Here is a 20130-nt window from a genome sequence, read left to right on the forward strand (position 1 = left end):
AGGAGGACAGTGATGGTGGGTGAGGGATGATGTAAGTTTCACAAGGTCCATGGCCCTGACCACTTGAAGGGCATATGTATACAGCACTGCCAGGGCCCTAGACATCAAGCATGCTGACCCTGGTCTTGCACTGGGATTCTTGGGGACACTGACCCAGGAGAATGAAGGCACCAAGAGTCTTGTCCATGATACCTGCAGAGGGCCCTGGGCTTTGGGGGGTCCACAGCCCATGAGCCCTAGGCATCACAGGGCACCCCACACATCCCACTGATAATCCCAGCTAGGAGGTGAGGCTGCCTTGATCCCCCATTGCCTCCTGGAGCAGCGGTGAGGACCCAGCTACACCCAGCCTCAGTGGCAGACACTCACTGAGTTCCTATGCCTTAGCCTCTGTCAAAGTTCCAGGGACACTAACTGGGGAGACTCTGATGCCCAGAGCAGACATCTGGGTGGGAACTGGAGAGCATCCTCAGGAATATGAATTAGGCCCACTGGGTAAGCCTAGATGCTAGCCCTTCCCTGCCTGGACTCCTACTAGGCAGAGCCTTGCCTATAATGTGAGGGGAGACCATGTTGGAAAGCTAAGAGAGTCTGGGCCTCTTAACATGGAGACTGTACGATCACTTGAGATGGACAGGCCACGAGACTCCCTCCACCAGACCCAACTCTCAGCTGCCTGGCCTCTCCTGCAGCCTGGGATAGATACAGCAGAAGATCTACTGGGACTTACTGAACGAGCAGGTGGATAGACCAACCATCTGCTAGCCTTCACTAAGACGGACCAATGAGCTTTCTCCCGAAGGTAGAAATCTACCTGGCTCAGCCAACTCAGGGCAGACAATCAGGCCAGCTCAAGAACCAGGTGTGCAAATAAATCTTTTTTTAAAAAGGGGGGTGGGAATGCCCGAGAGATGGCCCAGCAGTTAAGAGTGCTCATTGCTCTCGCACAGGATCCAGGTTCTGTTCTCAGCATCCACATCGGAGAGCTTACCACCACCTGTAATTCCAGCTCTAAGGAACATGATGGCCTCTGGCCTCTGGGCACCAGCACTCATGTGGTGTACATAAACTCACCCAGGAACACATGGACTGTCCTAGTCAGGGTTTCTATTGCTGTGATGAAACACTGTAGTGAAAAGCAAGCTGGGGAGGAAAGGGTTATTTTGGCTTAATACTTCCACATCAGAGTCCATCCCTGAAGGAAGGTAGGACAGGAACTCAAACAGGGCAGGAACCTGGAGGCAGGAGCATATGCAGAGGCCACTGAGGGGTGCTGCTTACTGGCTTGCTCCACATGGCTTGCTCAGCCTGCTTTCATATGGATCCCAGGACCAACAGCCCAGGGACGGCCCCTCCCACAATGGGCTGGGCCCACCCTCATCAATAACTAATTACGAAAATGCCCTACAGCTGATATTATAGAGGCATTTTTCTTAATTGAGGTTCCATCCTCTCAGATGATTTTTAGCTTGTGTCAAGCTGACGTAAAACTGTCCAACACACGTACATATAAAAATGATAAATGAATCTTTAAAAGAAAATAAATTACGAGAACCAGATGTGTGAGCAGACTTGGCCTGGAGCATTCCTACCTCCTATCTCTGTTTCTATACAGACGATGCTTCCACCACAGGATAAACAGAGCTGGGAAACCTTACATCATTGGCATTGGGGGGCGGGGAACTGAGGGAGCAGGGCTGAGGCTGGGGGGGGGCTGATACTTTCCTGCCTGATCACCTGATTCCCCCACCACCCCCCATCACTCCATGGCCTCTTGGATCCCAGCCCACGGGAGGATCAAAGCAATTCTTTCTCTCTCTACACCTTACGCTGCTCAGCCAGGAACAGGAAATTGGGCTTTCCTTAATTGGCCTCCCCTGAATGTCTGTGTCTTCCTGATGTCACTAAATCACGAAAGCTCATCACCATGTTCCACTCAGGGCAGATGATTAGCCAAGGGCGGCTAGTAGCACTGCTGAGACAGATGTGGGCATTTCCCAAGATCCCTCCCCAAGATGAAGAGGGTACACAGAACATTCTTGCCAGTGTGGAAGGGCATGAGTGCAGCCCTGTATTCCCTACCGAATACCTCTAGCCTCCCCAGGACCCCAAGAGCAGGAAGCTCGGCCCTGCAATAGTACAACTGTGCCTCGGCAACCCAGCTCTCCATGTCACCTGCCCTCCCCAGCCATTAGAGGCTCAGCTGCAGGGGCAGGTCCACTGCAGCCCTGCCAATTTAACAAGTCAGCCTGTCTGTTCCCTGGAGAGCTCCAGAGTCTTTGCACTTATTTCCTGGTGGCGCAGAGAGCTAAGCACGGAGAACCAGCTGGGTTTCTGAGCCTTTCTTCCCATGAACTCTTTCTCCCTCAGCTAATGGCTCCCTGTAAAGCCCTCTCTCTGCAACTAAAAGTGATGAGGCCCAGTGTCTGGGTAATGTGGGCCAGCTTCCACCCCACGGTGACACATTTAGGTCAGATGCAGCGCAATACAAACCTAGTCATTGGTTTCTCCGGCTCCTCCCTTAGAGGAGGAACAGGGGAAGGCTGACTGCCTGCCAAGTGGAAAGCGCTGAGCTGGCTGCCTGTAAGGCCATCCTCGCCCTGCCTCCCCATGGAACGGAGTCTCTTAGCACCATGAGGGCCATGGTAGCCAGCCTCCATCCTCAGAGCCTCTGCCTTGGAATTCTGACTGTGGCCTGTTAGCAGTCCCAACTATCTCTGGATCCCCAGTACTGTAAGTCTGTCACTGCCATGACTCTGGGGTTCCCTCAGCCTCTAATAAAAACCCCCACTGTTCACAGAGGCTACTGATGCTGGACCCATCTAGGACAGACCATGGAGATACGTGGCCCCTGATCCCTTAGTCCGGGGGTGAAGGTCTCCCACAGAGTGAGGGATGGGATGATGGAGTCTCTTGAATATCTAAATATTCGTTTCCTGTGGCTGCTACTACACATTCTTACTTAATCCAACAGTCACTATCTTAAGAGTTTTAATGGTCAGGAGATCAAACAGGTGTTCTGGGCTAGAACAGAAGTGCCAATGCCCAGTTCGTCTGGAGGTTGGTGGAAAGACTGGGCATATTCCCTCCTTTCCATCTTCCAGAGGAACATGCTCTGCCTGGCTGGTGATCCCCAAAGAGCAGTGACTTCATGCTGACGCAACTCCACCCTTCCCAACTCCGTCTCACACACACACACACACACACACACACACACACACACACACACACCCCACCCCCGCCCCAGCTTCCTCCTTGTGATTGCTCTGCACAGATCATCTTGGATCTCCTCACCTCAGGCTGACAACTCAGTCACATCTGCCAAGGCATGGTCGCATGCATAGGTTCCAGGGATCAGGAGGTGAACACTCCTGGGGAAATCGAGACTCTACCTACCGTGTTCTCACCTGAGATAATACAGGGCAAAGGAGTCCCCAGTAGACAGAGGCCCATAGAGGACTTTCCAGCCTCGAAGCGTTCTGAGCATCGCAAAACAAGAAGCCCTCCTTCGGTGGGCATAATATCCTTTCTGGGTGCAGGGACTCCCCCAACTGGAAGGGTCCTCCCACCTCACTCTCTTGTCTCTCTCTAATTATGCCCCCAAATACAGAAGCAGGACTCCCCAGCACCCCAATGAGACAGCTCTGGCAATGAATGCTTACACAGACTTTCTCAAAACCCAGACATGAAAGGAACCAATGAACAGGACGTCACCAGAGGCAATGGGTGTGCCATCCTATAATATGCTCATATAACCCCGAGCTGTAAAACAGGAAGACACCTGCTCTCCAGTGCCCCCTGTCCTAGGACAAAGATGCATACAAACTCAGAGGCTGTGGCTGACCGTCCTGTCCCCCAATTCCCACAGGGGGCTCTCACAGGCCCAGTCAAGCAAGCAAGCCATATAGGGTCTGTGTCTGAGTCACAAGTGAGGAGTTAGGGAAAAGCCATGGCCTAGCACATTAGACCACAGAGTAGAGTCAATGCCGCACAGCTGTGAGACTGCTTACCACGTGCCACCAATGGTGTGGCACAGCTCCTTGCCCAGGGTCCAGCTTTTCTCGCAGGACTGGGTTCTGGCCATAACAGACTCCAGGCCCTTCCTTCTTAGGGTCCCTGAAGGACCCAGGTTAGGTAGATGGCCACGGAGCCTGCAGAAGGCCAGGGGAGTGAGAACACCTGCTGAAGATGAGTCAGTCCCCAAAATTTCTAAGCCCCAGGGGTGTTCCTCAAAAGAAGAGTTCAGTGTCATAATTTAGACGTCCCAATTCTAGACTTCTGCTCACACAACACCCATGCAAGCACACCAGCAACCCAATTACAGGAAGACAAGCAGGATGACTCAGGTGCACAGGACCAGAGGGAACCAGGACAGTCCCCAAGGGACAAGGTCTACCCCCAATTCCCACCCACCTAAGAGCTGTTGAGGCAGCAAAATGCATGTGGAGGAGAGAGAAGGCCAGGGGACTCTTTCTGTGTCTAGGTACACCCTTACATCTGCACATTCTAAAGACTCCAGGTCACCTATGATAGCAACCTTCAGGGACCCTAAGAAGGAAGAGACATTCTGATCCCCGTACCCAACCCCATTTGGAGACTGCCAGACATTTCCAAAGCCAAGAGGCAAAACGAAGTCAAGAGTGTGAGCCCCTGCAGCCAGAGGGGCCTGGGATGGAAAAGCAAGCCTCGAAGAGCACACCTGACAGAAGCTATGGGAGCCTGGCACAGCTGGGCCACCTGTCCGCCCACCTGGTCCAGGGTTCGGCCTCCTCAGGGTCTGGAAGGTGAAGGGCAGGTGATTCATGGACCCCTGACCCCAAGAAACCTAAACCTTCCCTCTCAGTATGCTGGCTCAAGGGGATGTAGAGCAGATACTCAATTCAGCCCATGGTCACGGCCTGCCTAGGTGGCGCAGCCTCCATGGCTCCTGGCCCACAGGGAAGGAAGGAAAAGGACTTCAAAGCTATTTTCAAATCTGCAAAAGCAGATCTCTCAAGCAGGAGTCCCTTTGGCACAAGATGCAACAGGCCCAGCCTCAGCCACAGGTAAAAAAAAAAAAAATCAAATGATAAGGCTTAAATAAAATCTCTCCCCACCCAGCTGGAGCACACACAGAGAAGCCACCCAGTGGAAGAGAAAGTTGTCTCTTGCCAGGCTGGACTGCAAACCTGGACACCTGAACAGATTTCTCCCAGCCCAATTGACCCTTCCAGTTATCGTGAAGGACTTTTCTAAAAGACAACGCCTTATCTTCCCCCATGGACCAGGTACAAGTCACCTCCTGAGCTCAGGGCATACCTTTACCATCAGCCCCAGAGAAGCAGGAGCTGTGTGAAGAAGCTTTTCTCTCCTCTGGCTACTCCACTCGGAGGGTGTCTTGCTCTCCAAGTCCAGCATAGCCAGCCTGCGAGGTTTCCTAGCACCTACTTATCTCCGTGTTATTCACTGCCCTGCACAGAGGTGGCATTTACCACATGATGAACTGTCAACACCAAGCTTAATGGTCCTTCAATCAGGCAGTGCGTGGCCAAGCTCTGGGTGTTTCACATTCTAACATGACAGGCTGCTTGGGCTTGATGTGGGTGAGTGTAGGAAGTCAGTTATGGGACTAGGGTAGTGCCCTGAGATTTTTTTTTTTCTTTAGATGCAAAACAACAACAACAACCCAATAAAAGAAAAAGAAATGGGATCCTAGGGAGAACTACTGCTCAGAAGGGCTGGCTTCCAGACCCACCCACCACGGCCCTTCGGTATGACATGGGGGGACTGAGGTGACATGCTGCCTCTGATCTCTGGAGTTGGACTCAGAGGCCCTGGCTAGCACTGGGCTGAGAGATGTAAAGACTCAAATGTGCCTGCCCTAAGGTCTGGAAGGAGAAGGGCAAGGGCTGGAGAGATGACTCAGTGGCTAAGAGCACTGGCTGCTCTTCCAAAGGACCCAGGCTTGAGTCCCAGTAAACACAGGGCGGCCCCCAGCTGTCTCTAACTCCAGTTTGGGGGATCCAATGCCCTCTTCTCGCCTCCATGGGCTCCAGACATGCATGCGGCACACAAACATACATGTAGGCAAAAACCCACATATACAATTATTTTTTTTGTCTGCTCCGTCCACTCCTGTGGATGCATCCCTCCAACCATGCAGCAGCAGCCGAACTTTCTCAGAACATCAAGCTCACTGCTAGACACCTGGTTTCTGCTTAGTATGGGCAGGAGGGCAGGTGGGAATACCCCATCACCGGCAAAGTGAGATACGCCCCAGGGGCTCTGCTTGGGTACACATGCTAGGGAGCAAAGGCAGTAAGGTGAAACTGTGCCTGGGACCAAACACCGCTGGAGAATCGCTTTGGGAGGTGCTAGTAAGGTCCCAAAGGATGTGCAGAAAGGCAGGCCTGGGGGTGGGGCAGCACCTCCATCCATCTATCCACTCATCTCATTATCTACCTGTCCATCCATGTGCTCACCACTGGTTGATACAGCCAGTGGTCTGCTGAATCATCCATCCATCCACCCAGATGTGTACGGAGCACCCTGCAGCTGCCAAGCTCTGGGACCATACAGATGAGGCAGCAGCTGCCTTCTCTCTCTCCCATGAAGTCCAGGTGGTGGACGTCAAGGTGGACAGGTGATTTGCTGCCCCCTACAGGGCTAAATCACACACTCCACGCGCCACTGGACGGTGTCTTTGCCAGACGAGGCTTCCCACAGGGGACCACTGGGAGCAGCAGAAGATGGAAGGCTGATGGCCCAAGTGACTTCTCTCCCCACCGCAAATACAGGGGCTCAGTCATGCCATCCAGAAGCAGGGATAGGATGACACCCTCTCATAGCCCTGGGAGCTGGTGTTGTGCTCACGGGGCAGGATGGGAGTCCACAGAGACGGACAGTGGCTCCTGATTGGAACACTTGCATGAAAATCAATTGTCATTGCCCAAAGCACTCTGCCAGACCTGGGACATGGAGCCCTCAGCATGACACAACAGATGAGCATGTACAGACTTCATCATCTCACCCCAATACAGCAGGAGCCCTGGCCCTGGGAGCGGCACCAGGGTATTTGAATTTGAGTTTTTCCTCTGAAATATATGAGCTACAGGCAGAGGCCAGGGGTTTGGGGGGCTCAGCATTTGTGTTCAAAGAACTCCTATCCTGGGCAATGGGAAGTCTTAGGGCCAAATATCTCAACTGCAATGAGGACTTCAAGAGTCTGTTTTACTGGGCAACAGAAATGATCTAGAAAAGCAAAGGCTTTGGGGTCCTCCCCACCCTAGTACTGGGTACAGATCCCAGAGCCTCACACGTCTTAGAAGAGCACTAAGCCATGCCTCCAGCCATAGAAATATGAAACTATGGACCTGATGGGTCAGATCTTTAATTTTTCTTAGAGGCCAATGTCATCATTTTTCCTGGGAAAATGTCTACAGGACCCGTGTCGAGCTCATCTCGGTCTTCTGTCCCATTTCGTGACCTCTTCTTGCCACTGGCTACACTCCCTAGGGACAGAAGCAGACCCACCCAGGCTCTGTCCCTGGGCCTTATCTTTGAGCTCCACAGCACTTAACTTGTAGGAAGAGGCAGAGGTAGGAGGACAGGAGGCCAGCCTCCTCCCCCAGCAAGACATCTGCAAGCCCAGGTCTGGAGGAGTGGGCCCAGGCACATTTGTCAATGATAGACCTCGCTCTGTCTCTAGCTGGCCTTGGGACTGCCTCAATTCTTTAGAACACTGGCGGCTCGAGAGCCTCCTGATTTCCAAAAACTGACAGTGAGGCCGTCCTGCTGGTCTCTAATCACCTGGATCAGCCACCCCAGGCTTCCTTGTACTCCCAACCAGCTTCTTCCAGAAGTCTTCCCACAGGGCAAGAATCAGCCACTCTAGCCCCTCATGTGTTGAGCAGGAGAAGGAGGCTACCGGGAGTATATCGACAGCTGTAGGGCAAAAGCCTTCTCCCTCTGAGTCACATGCTTCAGGAATCACTGCTATCCCCCCTGGCTGCCTCCACTGGGAATCCACTTACACCACTGTATAGGTGGCGGTGGCTGGAGACAAGGCACAGCCCCTAGAGGAGTCCCCTCTAGCTTGATCAGGGAGGTGTCAGCATTAGTGACCCTAGGGAGGTGTCAACTCAGAAGAAGGGACCTCAATCCACAAGAAGCTCTGCAGCCCAGCCCAATAACCAGGAGGCCCCTGAAAGGCCTGAAGCACTTTCCCCTCCAAAATCCAACCCCAGGCCAAGTTGCTCTGGGGTAGAGGCTGCCTGCATGCTTTACAACACAGGTGAATCTCACTTCTCAGCGCCTGCATGCGGCAAGTGATCGGCACACAATCAACACTCGGTGATAAATGCCTTGGAAGGAAATGCGCTGGTGTCCAACAAGTGATAATCCAGGGAAATGGATCCCATTCAGTCACTTATGGTCTCTAACAAGCTTAGGGCCCTGCCTCTGGCCGTAGCTAAAGCACATTTCAGCTGTACCTTCTTCAGCCCATGTCGTTTTCTCCCGAGAACATCTGTACCCTTCAATATTTAATCACCGAAGAAACCTATTGTGCACTCGGGCCATTTCTCTCCTCGGTGGAGAAAGACAGTCTGTTGTCAGAGAGAAAGGATAGCCGAGAGTCGAAGAGAACTTGAACACTACTCACTTAGGCACTTAGGGATGGAGCCAAGGCCCTCAGCAGCTCGTGCAGAGCTGTTAGGGAAAGGAGGAAATAAGAGCTGGTAGCTGGGGTCTCAAGGCCAGGCTGCAGCTCTCTCCACCCCACACACAGTGTTTCCCCTACAGGCCAAGAGGAACAGGAACGACCAGGCCAGCACACGTTGTATAGGCTGAGTGACAGCCAAAACACATTTGTGTGTCTCAAGACTCTACAACACTGTGTTACCCTGGGAACTGTGACGGATGCCGTGTTGGGAGGAGGCACAGGCTCCTCTGTGCAAACTTCACCTCCGCCAGGCTTTTCTGCCTTCTCTTCAGTCACTCAGCACCCACTACACCCAAGACATCAAGCCTGGGGTATAAAAATAGGTCCCACCCTATCCACAAGGTGCAGATGGCCTGGGAAGAGCTGCCTCTTACTAACACCCAGTGCAGGAGGCTGGGGATGGTATGTATAATCAGTCACCAACAGGCAACTAGATTGGCCACACCCACACTGCGGAGACAGACAGAAAACAGATCAGGGACTATCTCTGGTACCCACCTAGAGTGACTGCCAGAACAGAACACAAGTGTTCGCAAAGTGTGAGTGTGCTAACATTTATCTATGGGGGGGGGGGGTATGACAGAAAAATCAGTAGAAGGAATTAGGAAATTAGAGGAAAATTGGGACTCCAGAGAGGATGGGAGGGGGACCCAAGTTCTCTAAATATAACTTGATAGTGCAGCCAGATAAAGCACGCTGTATCGTCTGCTTCTGAGATGGGGGTCTCACTGTGTCACCGGGGCTGGTGTTGAATTCCAGGGCTTAGGTGACCTCCTGGCCCAGCCTCTCTAGTGCTAGGACCACAGGCTTACGCTACTGTAAATAGTTTTTGTTGTTGGTTTTTTTTTTTTTTTTTTTGACTGGGTGTTTACCCCCTCTCTCAGTTCTGAGGAAGGCACCCAGGACCTCCCTCGAGTATGCCTGGCAAGCCTTCTGCCCCTGAGCTACACCCCCAGCGCAATAATTTTAGATAGCTACAAGAATTTAATCTGACAAGGAACTCTTTGCATTGCAGAATGAGATGAGACGATATCTTGTACCTCCTGACCGGCACTGGGGATGCACCATCATGTCTGCGACACTCAGGGCAAAACCCACATGATCCAAGTCTCTATTAAGCAACAGAGGACATCTAAACCCAAGCCCATTCTATGGGCAACCGACCTGTACGCCTCAAAAAACACCCAGTTCAGGAAACAAAGGCTGAGAACAGGAGCCTCAAGAGGCTACTCGTGACCAGAACTTTCTTGTGCTATAAAGAACATTAATAAGACAATAGTGAGGCTGCGATAAGGTCTCCTACCAGATAATGGCATAGCAACATTATTTCCTGGTTTTGATCGCTGCATACTGTGGCTAGACAAGAGACTAGCCTTGCTCTGAGGAAACACCGTAGAGGATTCGGAACTCAGGAGCACTGTGTCTGAAACAGACCATCAGCCAGCTCAGACAAAAAAAAAAAAACATATAAATAGACAGACAGATGGATGAATGGATGGATAGGGAGGTGGATGAGAGATGGATGGGTGGGTGGGTGGGCAAGAGATGGATGTGGGTGGATAGATGTGTGACTGGGTGAGAGATGGATAGGTGTGTGGGTGGGAGGATTAATGGGTAAGTAGGAGACGGACAGATGTGTAGATAAATGGATGGAAAGGTGGAGAGGGACGGATGGATGTGTGGGTGGATAGATGGGTAGACAGATGAAAGATAGATGGATTTGTGGGTGGGATATGGATGGACATGTGGGTGGATGGACAGACAGAGGAGAGGTGGATGGACACGTGGGTGGGAGATAAATCAATGGGTTGATGCACGCTCATATATATAAACGTATAGACAGTTAGATGGTGGGAAGGGGGGCTTGACGGATAAGAATCACTGACAAATAAATGCGGCAAAATGTTACCCTTTGAGGAATAACCATGTGAAAAGTCCGCGGAAATTCTTTGTGCTATTTTTGTAACTAAGTCTGAAATAAAGTCAAAATAAATTCAAGCAAAACAAAGGCAATCTCCATAAACACCAGGAGTGGGAGGAACAAACAAAGCTGGCCCCGCTCTCTTTGACGGCAGGACCATGAAGGGGGAGGAGCCTCGCAAGCGGCATTCCCGTGAAGGAACTGATACTTCTGTAGTGAGATATCCTCTTGGGGACAAAAACAGCATGACCCGACACAGGCTGGGCTCAGTGGTCCCAAGGTTGGTGGCGGCCCTGGCATTTTGTTTTATTTTTCAGACAGGGTCTCACCATGTAGCTATGGCTGGCCTCGAACTCACAGCTGTCTGCCTCTGCTTCCTAAGAGCTGGTATTAGGGGTGTGTGCCGCCACACTGGGGTGTTTGCAGATGTTGGTGTTTGTTTTGACAGGGTCTAGCTCTGTAACCCAGGATGGCTTCCAATTCTACAGTCCTCCTGCCTCTGCCTCCTGAGTGCTCCTAGGGTGTGTGTGTACCACCATGCCCAGCTAGTCCTGAGACCTGAATCTATCATTGTAAGGTAAAACAACTGAGTGAGGCTGGTGCTGCCTCTGAGAAGTAGACTGTCATTACGTGTTGAAGACACAGTAAAGACCCACTGAGGTCCAAAAGACACCCAGGAGTCCTGGAGGTCTGCTCCTACAGAGTTACCTATCCGAACTCATATTGTCCAAGCCTTGGTCACTGTCATGGTCAAGGCACGGGGACTCACAGCTATAGGACCGCCCTGTAATCCTCACTTGTCCTCTAAAGATTACTTCCACTGAAAAGAACCAGGGCTGCCTTGAACAATGGTTATCCAGCACTGGGACAGGAAGTGTTTGTGAAGGGGCTCGAACATCTTGTCCCACTGCGGGCAGGCTAAGAAGCCAAGGGCTGAGGGCATCTACAGCCCAGAAGCTGGACTATGAGCGCACACACAGGTCACAGCCCCATGATCCTGCTTTGTTACTGGAGCTCCTGATGACACGGTTCTAAAACACACAGCGGAGCAGACACCCTCTCTGGTCTCAGGTGAAATATTCTATGCATATTTAAAACGGTGACACAAAGGGAGGAAATCCATGTATCCTGCCTTTCCCCCCCGCGAATCACACCTCAAGACAACCAGAGAGCAGAGAGAAATGTGTTTTCAGAAATGCATTGGTTGGTCAATGGAGCAAGAACTATAGACGTACCAAAATGACCAGTCTGAAAACTCCAATGAAACGACAGAAAGGATCAGCATCGTCTCAGGACACCCCAAGACCAAGTTCTCAGCACAAAGGGGATTTATTTGCCCCAGAGAGACAGAGGGCAGGGAGTAAGAGACAGAGACAAGAGACAGAGGATGAGGGAGAAGGGGAAGGGAACAAGGGAGGGGGGCCAGGGGTATGTGTACTGGGGGCAGGGTGACAAAGGACTGCCTCTGGACAGAGAGGAGATATGCAGCTCATAGGCAAATGGTGGCTTATACAGGTAAAGGAGGAAACCTTTGTTAGGATGAGGTGCTTCATTTTAATTCAGCATATTAATTAGGTGAGCCAAAGTGGGTTTTTGATTGCTGGACTTCAGTACTTCGATAGCTGGACGTTAGGGAACAGACCTTGGTAGCTAGCTTTAGGAATGTCATCTAATGGTTTTTAGCAAGGCAGAGGGAATGGGGGAGAAGGACAAGGCCTGCCAGAGCCATGTCTGCCACGCTCTGGCTGGCAAGAGTCCCTTCAATGACTGCACTTCGCAACTCCCGTTACATCAGGGACAGCATGTCTCGGGGCAAGAGACAGCAAGACCATCAAAGGTCTGCCCCGAAGACCAACCACAGCCACCATTATGGAGGAGGGGCGGTAGACATGGGGAGTCCACAGGACACTATCCACGGAGTCAAGGGGGGAGCTCCAGCCTTGGTGAGCTAGCCACCCAGGGTGAAGGCATTAATAGAGAGCGAAGGCACCATAAGACTGAGGAGATACACCAGCCGTTCCCACCCATGGACCCTGATGAGTATCAATTCAGAGTTGTCGAAAGCCAGGAGCCTATCGGGGAAATCCGAGCTCCAGTCGGTCTCTGGTGCAATCAAAGAAAAGCTGTCTGTTGTTCTACTTGCCATCTTGGTCTCTCAGCTTTTGTCATTAAAACATATTGAGCTATCTACTAAAATATTTACAGATGATGCGATAGAGCGCTGCTTGGGCATCGCCCAACACACCCAGGGAGGGAGGGGAGAGAGGCAGCCTGGCTTAGAATCTGCTCCTACAGAAGCAGGTGTGAGAGTCAACAGGCGCCCCCGACACCCTCTGCTCTGTTTCTGTGCATGTTCAAAATCTTTCATAATTAAAAAAAAACTGCCCAGAGCTGCACCCACACTGTCAGGGTAAATGCCACACCACACCTTAAGAGTTACCAAGGAACAGGATGAGACAGCTCCTTGGGCAACACTGAGAAAAGAATTGTGGGAACGGTCCTAGGATGCCAACGATGCTGTCCTACTGAGGAATGGCCGATTATGCACTTCAGATATTTTTCCTCATGATCCATCACCCTTAGAGTCCCCCACCACCTCATCCCCATGGACTCTGGCTGGTTCCACACTGCACCTTCAAATTCTTCCACAGCAGGGTAAGTGCTCAGGCAGCCTTACACTTTCCTGCCATTGGCCTGGACTCGGTTCACAGATTCACAGTGACCAGCTCTGGGCCAGCAGGAATGATGCTCTCTCCCTGGACTTGCTTCCCAAAAATAGCCTCCGTTCCTGCAGAGCATCATCTGTGGTAACACTGTCACACATCGGGGCCACGAGCATGAGCTTTGGAGCTAGCCAGGCTGGGTTAAGTCCTCACAACTCTCACCACATGGTAGGCTGACTCAGTCATCTGTGCCTCAGTTTACTCCCCCGTAAGACTAGGAGGACATGGAAGTTAAGAGAAAGACCAAACATGAGACGCGATTGGGTTGTGACTCCAAAAGCTTCTGTTCTGCCAAAACCACCTCCTCCTTACTCCAGAGGTCAAAATCTGGCCAGCAAGAGCCATGAGGAGAAGGTCGGCAGACAACTGGCTCCCAAGGTGCTCCCGAAGTCCCGGTACGTAACAGAACAAATTGCTTCCGTTTCCTCCAAGAAGCTCTGAAAAGTCTGAGTTAACTGTATTGAGTCACTAAAATCAACCCAGTTTTCACAGACTATGTCACTCTTTTCCCAGACTCCAGCTGCTCTCTCATCCTACCTGCAAAGCACAGGCCAGGGCTGACTTCTGTGAGGCAACAGACACATATTCAGAAGGAAAATGTCATGTGAGGACAACCAAGTCCCCGTCTCTCTTGGTCCAAGCCTATCCCCTGCACACATCTATGTTCGCATGCCTGGCCCCCGCCCACGCCTTTGCTCATACACACCTGTCCCACGTCCATACTGTAGCAACCCCCCACCCCCACCCCACCCCGCCCCCAATCGGCCCTCACTCAGCGGTGGCCCATCCCCTGCCCCCATAAGTACTTTCTTGTACTCACGAAGAAAGTGCTTTTCCAGTAAGGCGATTTCCAGATGACCCTTGATCTCATTCAGCCGATCGAACTCTGTCCTGCTAAAGTCCTGGACGCCTGCTGCCATGATGAGGGTCCCTGGACCAGCCTGGAAGGAAAACACCAAGCATTCAGAGGGCCATGATAAAGCAGCCTTGCCTGATCGCAGTTGGTTTAAGGGGGCCCCAGAGCCTTGCGATGGCACCTGCCACCTCTGATGTTTTACTGCAGATGGATCACAAGAAAAAGTATATTATGGTCAATACAATGGCCCTAGGGCCCCCAAGAGCATCTTCCTGAACATATGGGATAAGGAAACAAGGGCTCAACAACTGTGTACCAGCACACCCACTTACCTCAGGATCTCAGTGTGGATCTTCTCAGCCCTGACACAAGGTCTTTTTTTTTTTTTAAAGATTTATTTATCACATATACAGTGTTCTCCATGCAGGTATCCCTGCATGCCAGGAGAGGGCACCAGATCTCATTATAGATGGTTGTGAGCCACCATGTGGTTGCTGGGAATTGGAACTCAGGACCTCTGGAAGAGCAGCCAGTGCTCTTAACACCTGAGCCATTTCTCCAGCCCCCTGACACAAGGTCTTAAGAAATAACACAAAAATCAAAACCCTACGTGAGGGCTGGGGACATTGCTCAGTGGTTAAGATGCTCGCCACACAAGTATGAAGACAGAGTTCAGTTCCTCCGAGGCTATAGAAGTGCCAGGTGGGCATGGTATCCTACTTGTAAGTCCAGCCTCAGAAGGCAGAGACAGGGAATCTCTGGGGCAGACTGGTTAGCAAGATTAACTATCATTGAGCTCTGGGTTTGATTGAAAGATCCTGCCTCAGTAAATAAAGCAGAAGAGCAATGGAGGACGATTCCCGAGATCAACCTGGGGCCTCCACATGCACACATGGGTACACGCACTCACACACATACATCAACACATGCAAACATGCACACGCACACTACACATAACCACTTAAAATGGAAAGGGGTTTAAAACACTAAACAAAGCGTTAAACTTCATTTCTGTTGTTTTGGTTCTGAGATGGTCTCAGAATACAATCCAGACTAGCCTCAAATTCATGATCCTCCTGCCTCAACTGCCTGAGTGTGTATCATCATGCCCAGCTGGCACTAAGCCTCTTAGTGATAGCAATACTGACTGTGGTACTACAGAGGGAAAAAAACATGACACCATCCTGGGTGGGATGCCTGAAGCACACTATGACCCAACCAGAGCAGTTACCCTCCTAATGGAAGCCCAAGGGTGTCTGTCCCACAAGTGAGTAGATCAGAGGGGAAAACAGTTTCTAAGCAAGGCCTATGAGGATCCAAGGTGAACACACTCCACACCAGGTCCCTCCAGTTGGCTCCCCAGAGAGCAAATTCTACCACTGTCCTGTCACAGCGGCTAAGGACTGGCTCTAGTCACAGCCCCCACTGCCAACGCCACAGACGCTGGACACAGCTCTGCATCCTGCTGACCACAGGGAAAAGAAAGCAGCCCCACCCAGCACTGCACAGCCTCCCAGGCCACAGTGGGAACTCACGTGGTCATCTCCACAGCTGCACCCTGCTATTGACATGACAAAAATGGCACCCAAGAGCCCTGTAAGCCACAGAGCGGAACTGACCACCTTGCCTGGGCCCCCCAAACTTCTCCTATGCAACAGGGCGTATGTACAGACAGACCAGCTGGGGTAGCACTGTGGATACGTGTACCCCTCAGGGCCATAGCCTGGGATGAAGGGGCTGACAGAGACCAGGGGGTCTGCACAAAGCTCTCCAGTCCATGGATACCCTGCCTGGGCACCTGGCCTGCACTTCTAGATGTCTGTTTACCAGGACACAAGTTTATGGGGATATGGACCTTGGTACAGTGGCACGTGAAAGTCTGGGGTGGCTGAAGGCACAGTAACTTCTGCGGTATGATCTACCCAAGAGGCCCTATGGGTATCACTCCCCACATCAATGCTGAAAGATGAAATCCAGCTAAATAGCACCTTTTCTAGAAAAGCTAGGAGTGCATAAGTACCCCAACACTCCAACACCCCTGTCCAGGACCAGAAAATTCCCAAAGAGGACATGCATCACCTGTCTTGCAAGTCACATGGACAGATGATCCTCAGCCCAGAAACACCAGGCAGACATCTGTCCAGAGGTGGTTGAGACCCAGTCAACCCCAAATGAAACATACTGAGCCAGGAGAGAATCCACTGAGACTCACTTTGCAGGAGCCTGTGTGCAGGACTCCATATACACAAGGTATCAAACCTATGGCCAAATCTCAACATGGCTGCCTGTCTCCAGCCCTTATCTGCTCCACTAGCCCCAGACACATCAAAGGCAGATGGGTAATCAGATGCCTGAAGTGGTTGTCCGTGAAGGGACCCTGGAAGTCACACAATCTCAAATGCAAACTTCAGGACACATGCGACTTTTTTTTTTTTTTTTTTTTTTTTTTGAGACAGGGTTTCTCTGAGTAGCTTCAGTGCCTGTCCTGGGTCTCACTGTGTAGACCAGGCTGGCCTCGAACTCACAGAGATCCACCTGGCTCTGCCTCCCGAGTGCTGGGATTAAAGGCATGTGCCACCACCGCCCCGCATGTGACGTGCTCATCTTTAACCCAGCTCTGGGCCACATGACCCATGGTCCTGGCCGGCACCTAATTCCTAACTCTCCCCCCTCCTCTTGACCTCCCATTGCTTCACCACCTCTGGAATGGGGAAACAACCACACGCTCTCTCGGAGTTTCTACTCAGGCTGGTTCTAACACGTGCACCCTGACTACTTCTCTGGCCCTCTGGTCTACGCACCTTCTGTAAGTTCTCCTCATTCTCTGTGTGCTTGAGTCACACCTAGCCTCCCCGCCCCCAGCGTGTCAAGACAAGCCCTATCTTAGGAAGGAGGTCATCATCGATGCTGAACTGAAATGGGATCCAGCAGCCCAGGAGCTCTGCAGCCTCGTCCCCATCTCGTCGCTAAGAAATGCCCCACACTCTGACTGCAGTCTGATCTAGCCTACAAGGAAATCGTTAAATATTTCACTAGCTCTGCTCACAAGGCCCGGCAGGCTTACAGCAGAAGTACTGTGTTGGGCTTAGCAGGCCCGTCAGCTGCCCCATTTGTCAATCGACCCTACGGCAGGAGTCTTCGGGGAGCCAGGCCACAGGAGTGGGTACAGCCCACGCAGGATAAGTGAGGCCCTGCCCAGGAAATACCCAGCTGCCTGGTAACTGTTACGAGTTATACAGCAGAGACCTCATGAACAAGAAAAGCACTACCCAGCACAGACCATGCTAAGGGCAGTCAGTACTGCCAGCCCACCTACTCTGTTCCACTCAGGCTTTGCCCTCCCTACAACTGATTCCTCCCAGGATTCCCTCAAGGGATGATGGAGGGAAGAGGGACCCTGGGAGTCCTAAGAAGCCAGTGGGCTTGGCCTCTGTCACCTGAGGGATCTGGTCCGGAGCAAGGACACTAACCCTAAGGAAAGTCAGTGGAAGGCTGTAAGCCCCAACCAGCCAGGTTCTGGAGTGAGTGTGACCTTCCTCTGATGGAGCTGTCACTTGGCTCCAAGTAGCCCTCACATAGCCATGTCCATGGGGGTAGAAGAAAGTGAGGGACCGTCAGTTGCTAGTGGGAAAGAAGCTAGGATGTGTACCCATGTCCCCTCATCCTAAACCCCCTGCTTTGACCATTGGGGGATGCCTTGGAGTGCAGTCCCAAGACAATCTGCTCTAGACAAATCTGTTCCCACAGGTAATACCCCAGGGCCCCAAATCAAAAGAATCCCCACCTATGAATAGAAGGGTACATGACACAGGAGCTGGAATGGAGGAGAGGAGAGGGGTCCCTGGGGTAGGGGTCAGTATGTGAAAGGAGAGAAGAATCCAAGAACCTCCAGACCCTGTGCTCAGCGGCTTATGTAGGCCTTTAGAACCTCATGCCTAGCCCAGCATGCTCCTCCATGGTGGCCTGTAGCATGACCTTGGGTGTAATCCCCACCGAGGGTATCAGTCTTCTTATCTAGATGAGGGTCCTAGAAAGGAGCCTCACTGTGCCAGGCACAGCACAGACATCCTAGAGCTCTTTATGCCCTGGGTGTGTGTGCTAACCCTCTAGCAGCGGGGCCAACTCCAGATCCCTGACGGTCACTGTTATGGCGTCTACAGGGAATACCAGTTTTCAGAGCAGCCCAGGAAGCCAGATTCGATGATGCCACTCTGTTCACGGCACGTCAGGCTAGGAAGGGCGAATCCCAAGTGAAGAGAGTAAGAAGGATGCTTGGAGAGCAACCAGTGCCTCCCAGCCTGTAAGCCAACCTTCCTGGAAAAGAGCGGGGTTGGCCACACAACAGGCAGGCAGCAGGTGCGGAGGCTGGCAGGAAGGGCAGAGGGGGCAGAGACAGATTGGTCAACCTAATGTGCTCAGCAACCTCCTGCCAAAAGCAGCCAGTTCATCTCTTGATGGCTAGCTACATTTGAGTGCACCCATTTACATCCCTGAATGGGTATCCCGACACCCGGCCTCAGGGTTTCCACTCAGCATGTGAATTCTAGGGGCCTCAATGCAGAAGAAGCCACAGCTCAGGGGAGTCCCCTGAGCCCAGTGAAGGTAGGCCTAAGGGGCCTGGCCGAGTGACCAAGGTCTCCAACAGGGGTGACAAGGCCCCAGGGTACTGTGCTGAAGTTCTGGTCTGAATCCTGCAGGCTTCATGGCTCCCTGGCTAGCCTTTCTCAGACTCAGGAGGAGTAACCTGGAAGCCAGGGGCCTGGGCATGAACTGAGGCTGGGACAAAACCACTGTAAATGTGTATAATAAAGTGAGTGTAAAAGCCAGGCAAGCTGGGGTGTCATTTTTGCCTGGATTAGCAGACACTGGAGTTGAAGGGAACCCAAGGTGGGGGCGAGGGAGCATCGGCCTCTGGGCCAATCCTAGGGATGAATTACATTGCTTGGAGGAGGGCCCCCCATCACTCTCTCATAGGAGTGGGATGTGGCCTATGCAGGCATGTGACTCACAGACCAAGCAATACCACAAGCTGGAGGGCACCAGTGTCCCTCAGTGGGGAGGTCACTAGAAGCAGAAACACACTCCACAGTGGGAGCTTGAATGCCCGTGGAGCGAGGCAGCTCAACAGCCCTCACAGAGCTCCACAGAGCACTGGTGAATGGGATGCCTGTACCACCTCGACCAAGAGAATCCACAGACCCCGCACATGGAAATGGAAAATGGCCTCCTCGTCGTCGTCGTCGTCGTCGTCGTCGTCGTCACCTGGGAAAAACATCATCAGAAGCACAGAGCCTCCACAAGACCCAGGGACTCCAGATGCAAACAGCTGTTTGTGAGAAACTATATTCCCAGCTGTTCTGTTGTTTGTCAGAGTCCCAAAGCGGGAACAAACCTAACGTCTACCAGCGTATGTATAGATAAACAAATGTGGTCAATCCAAACCCTGGAGCTTGTTTTGTTTATTTTAGGGGTTTGTCGTTGTTTTGTTTCATTTTTGAGAGAGAGTCTTGTTACGTAGCACTGGCTGGCCCAGAACCTGCCATATAACCTAGGCTGGCCTTGGGGTAATCTTCCTGCTTTAGCCTCCCAAGTGCTGGAATTAGACACATGCCACCACTTCAGAGAAAAAAGCATATGGATACACCTGGGATTGAATTCAGGGCCTTGCACATGCTAGGCAACCACTCCATTGCTAAGCTATATATACCCTCAGACCAAACCACAGAACATTATTCAGTCACAAAAAGGGGGCAGGGGGGGGCCCCGGAAACCAGATTCCAATGGCTATACACTGTGCCAGTCCTTTTACAGGAAAATGTTCAGACCAGGCAACACCCGGCCAGTGAAATGGTACATCAGGAAAAGACACTCACAGCAAGCCTGACAGCCTGAGTTTGAATCCTATGGGAGAAGGAAAGAATCAACTCCC

At 51.9% G+C, this 20130-nt stretch overlaps 1 protein-coding gene across 1 annotated transcript in view; it reads right to left on the bottom strand.

Moving 5' to 3' along the window:
• The window catches only part of Gramd4 (GRAM domain containing 4), a 45764-nt gene that overhangs the window by 21414 nt on the left and 4220 nt on the right, over positions 1-20130 (bottom strand). Inside the window, exon 2 of the mRNA XM_059247253.1 lies at positions 14166-14286. Coding sequence (XP_059103236.1) covers positions 14166-14286 — 121 coding nt within the window. The remainder of the gene's footprint in view (positions 1-14165; positions 14287-20130) is intronic.

The sequence above is a fragment of the Peromyscus eremicus genome, chromosome 20 (assembly GCF_949786415.1).
Source record: "Peromyscus eremicus chromosome 20, PerEre_H2_v1, whole genome shotgun sequence".
Classification (NCBI taxonomy): domain Eukaryota; kingdom Metazoa; phylum Chordata; class Mammalia; order Rodentia; family Cricetidae; genus Peromyscus; species Peromyscus eremicus.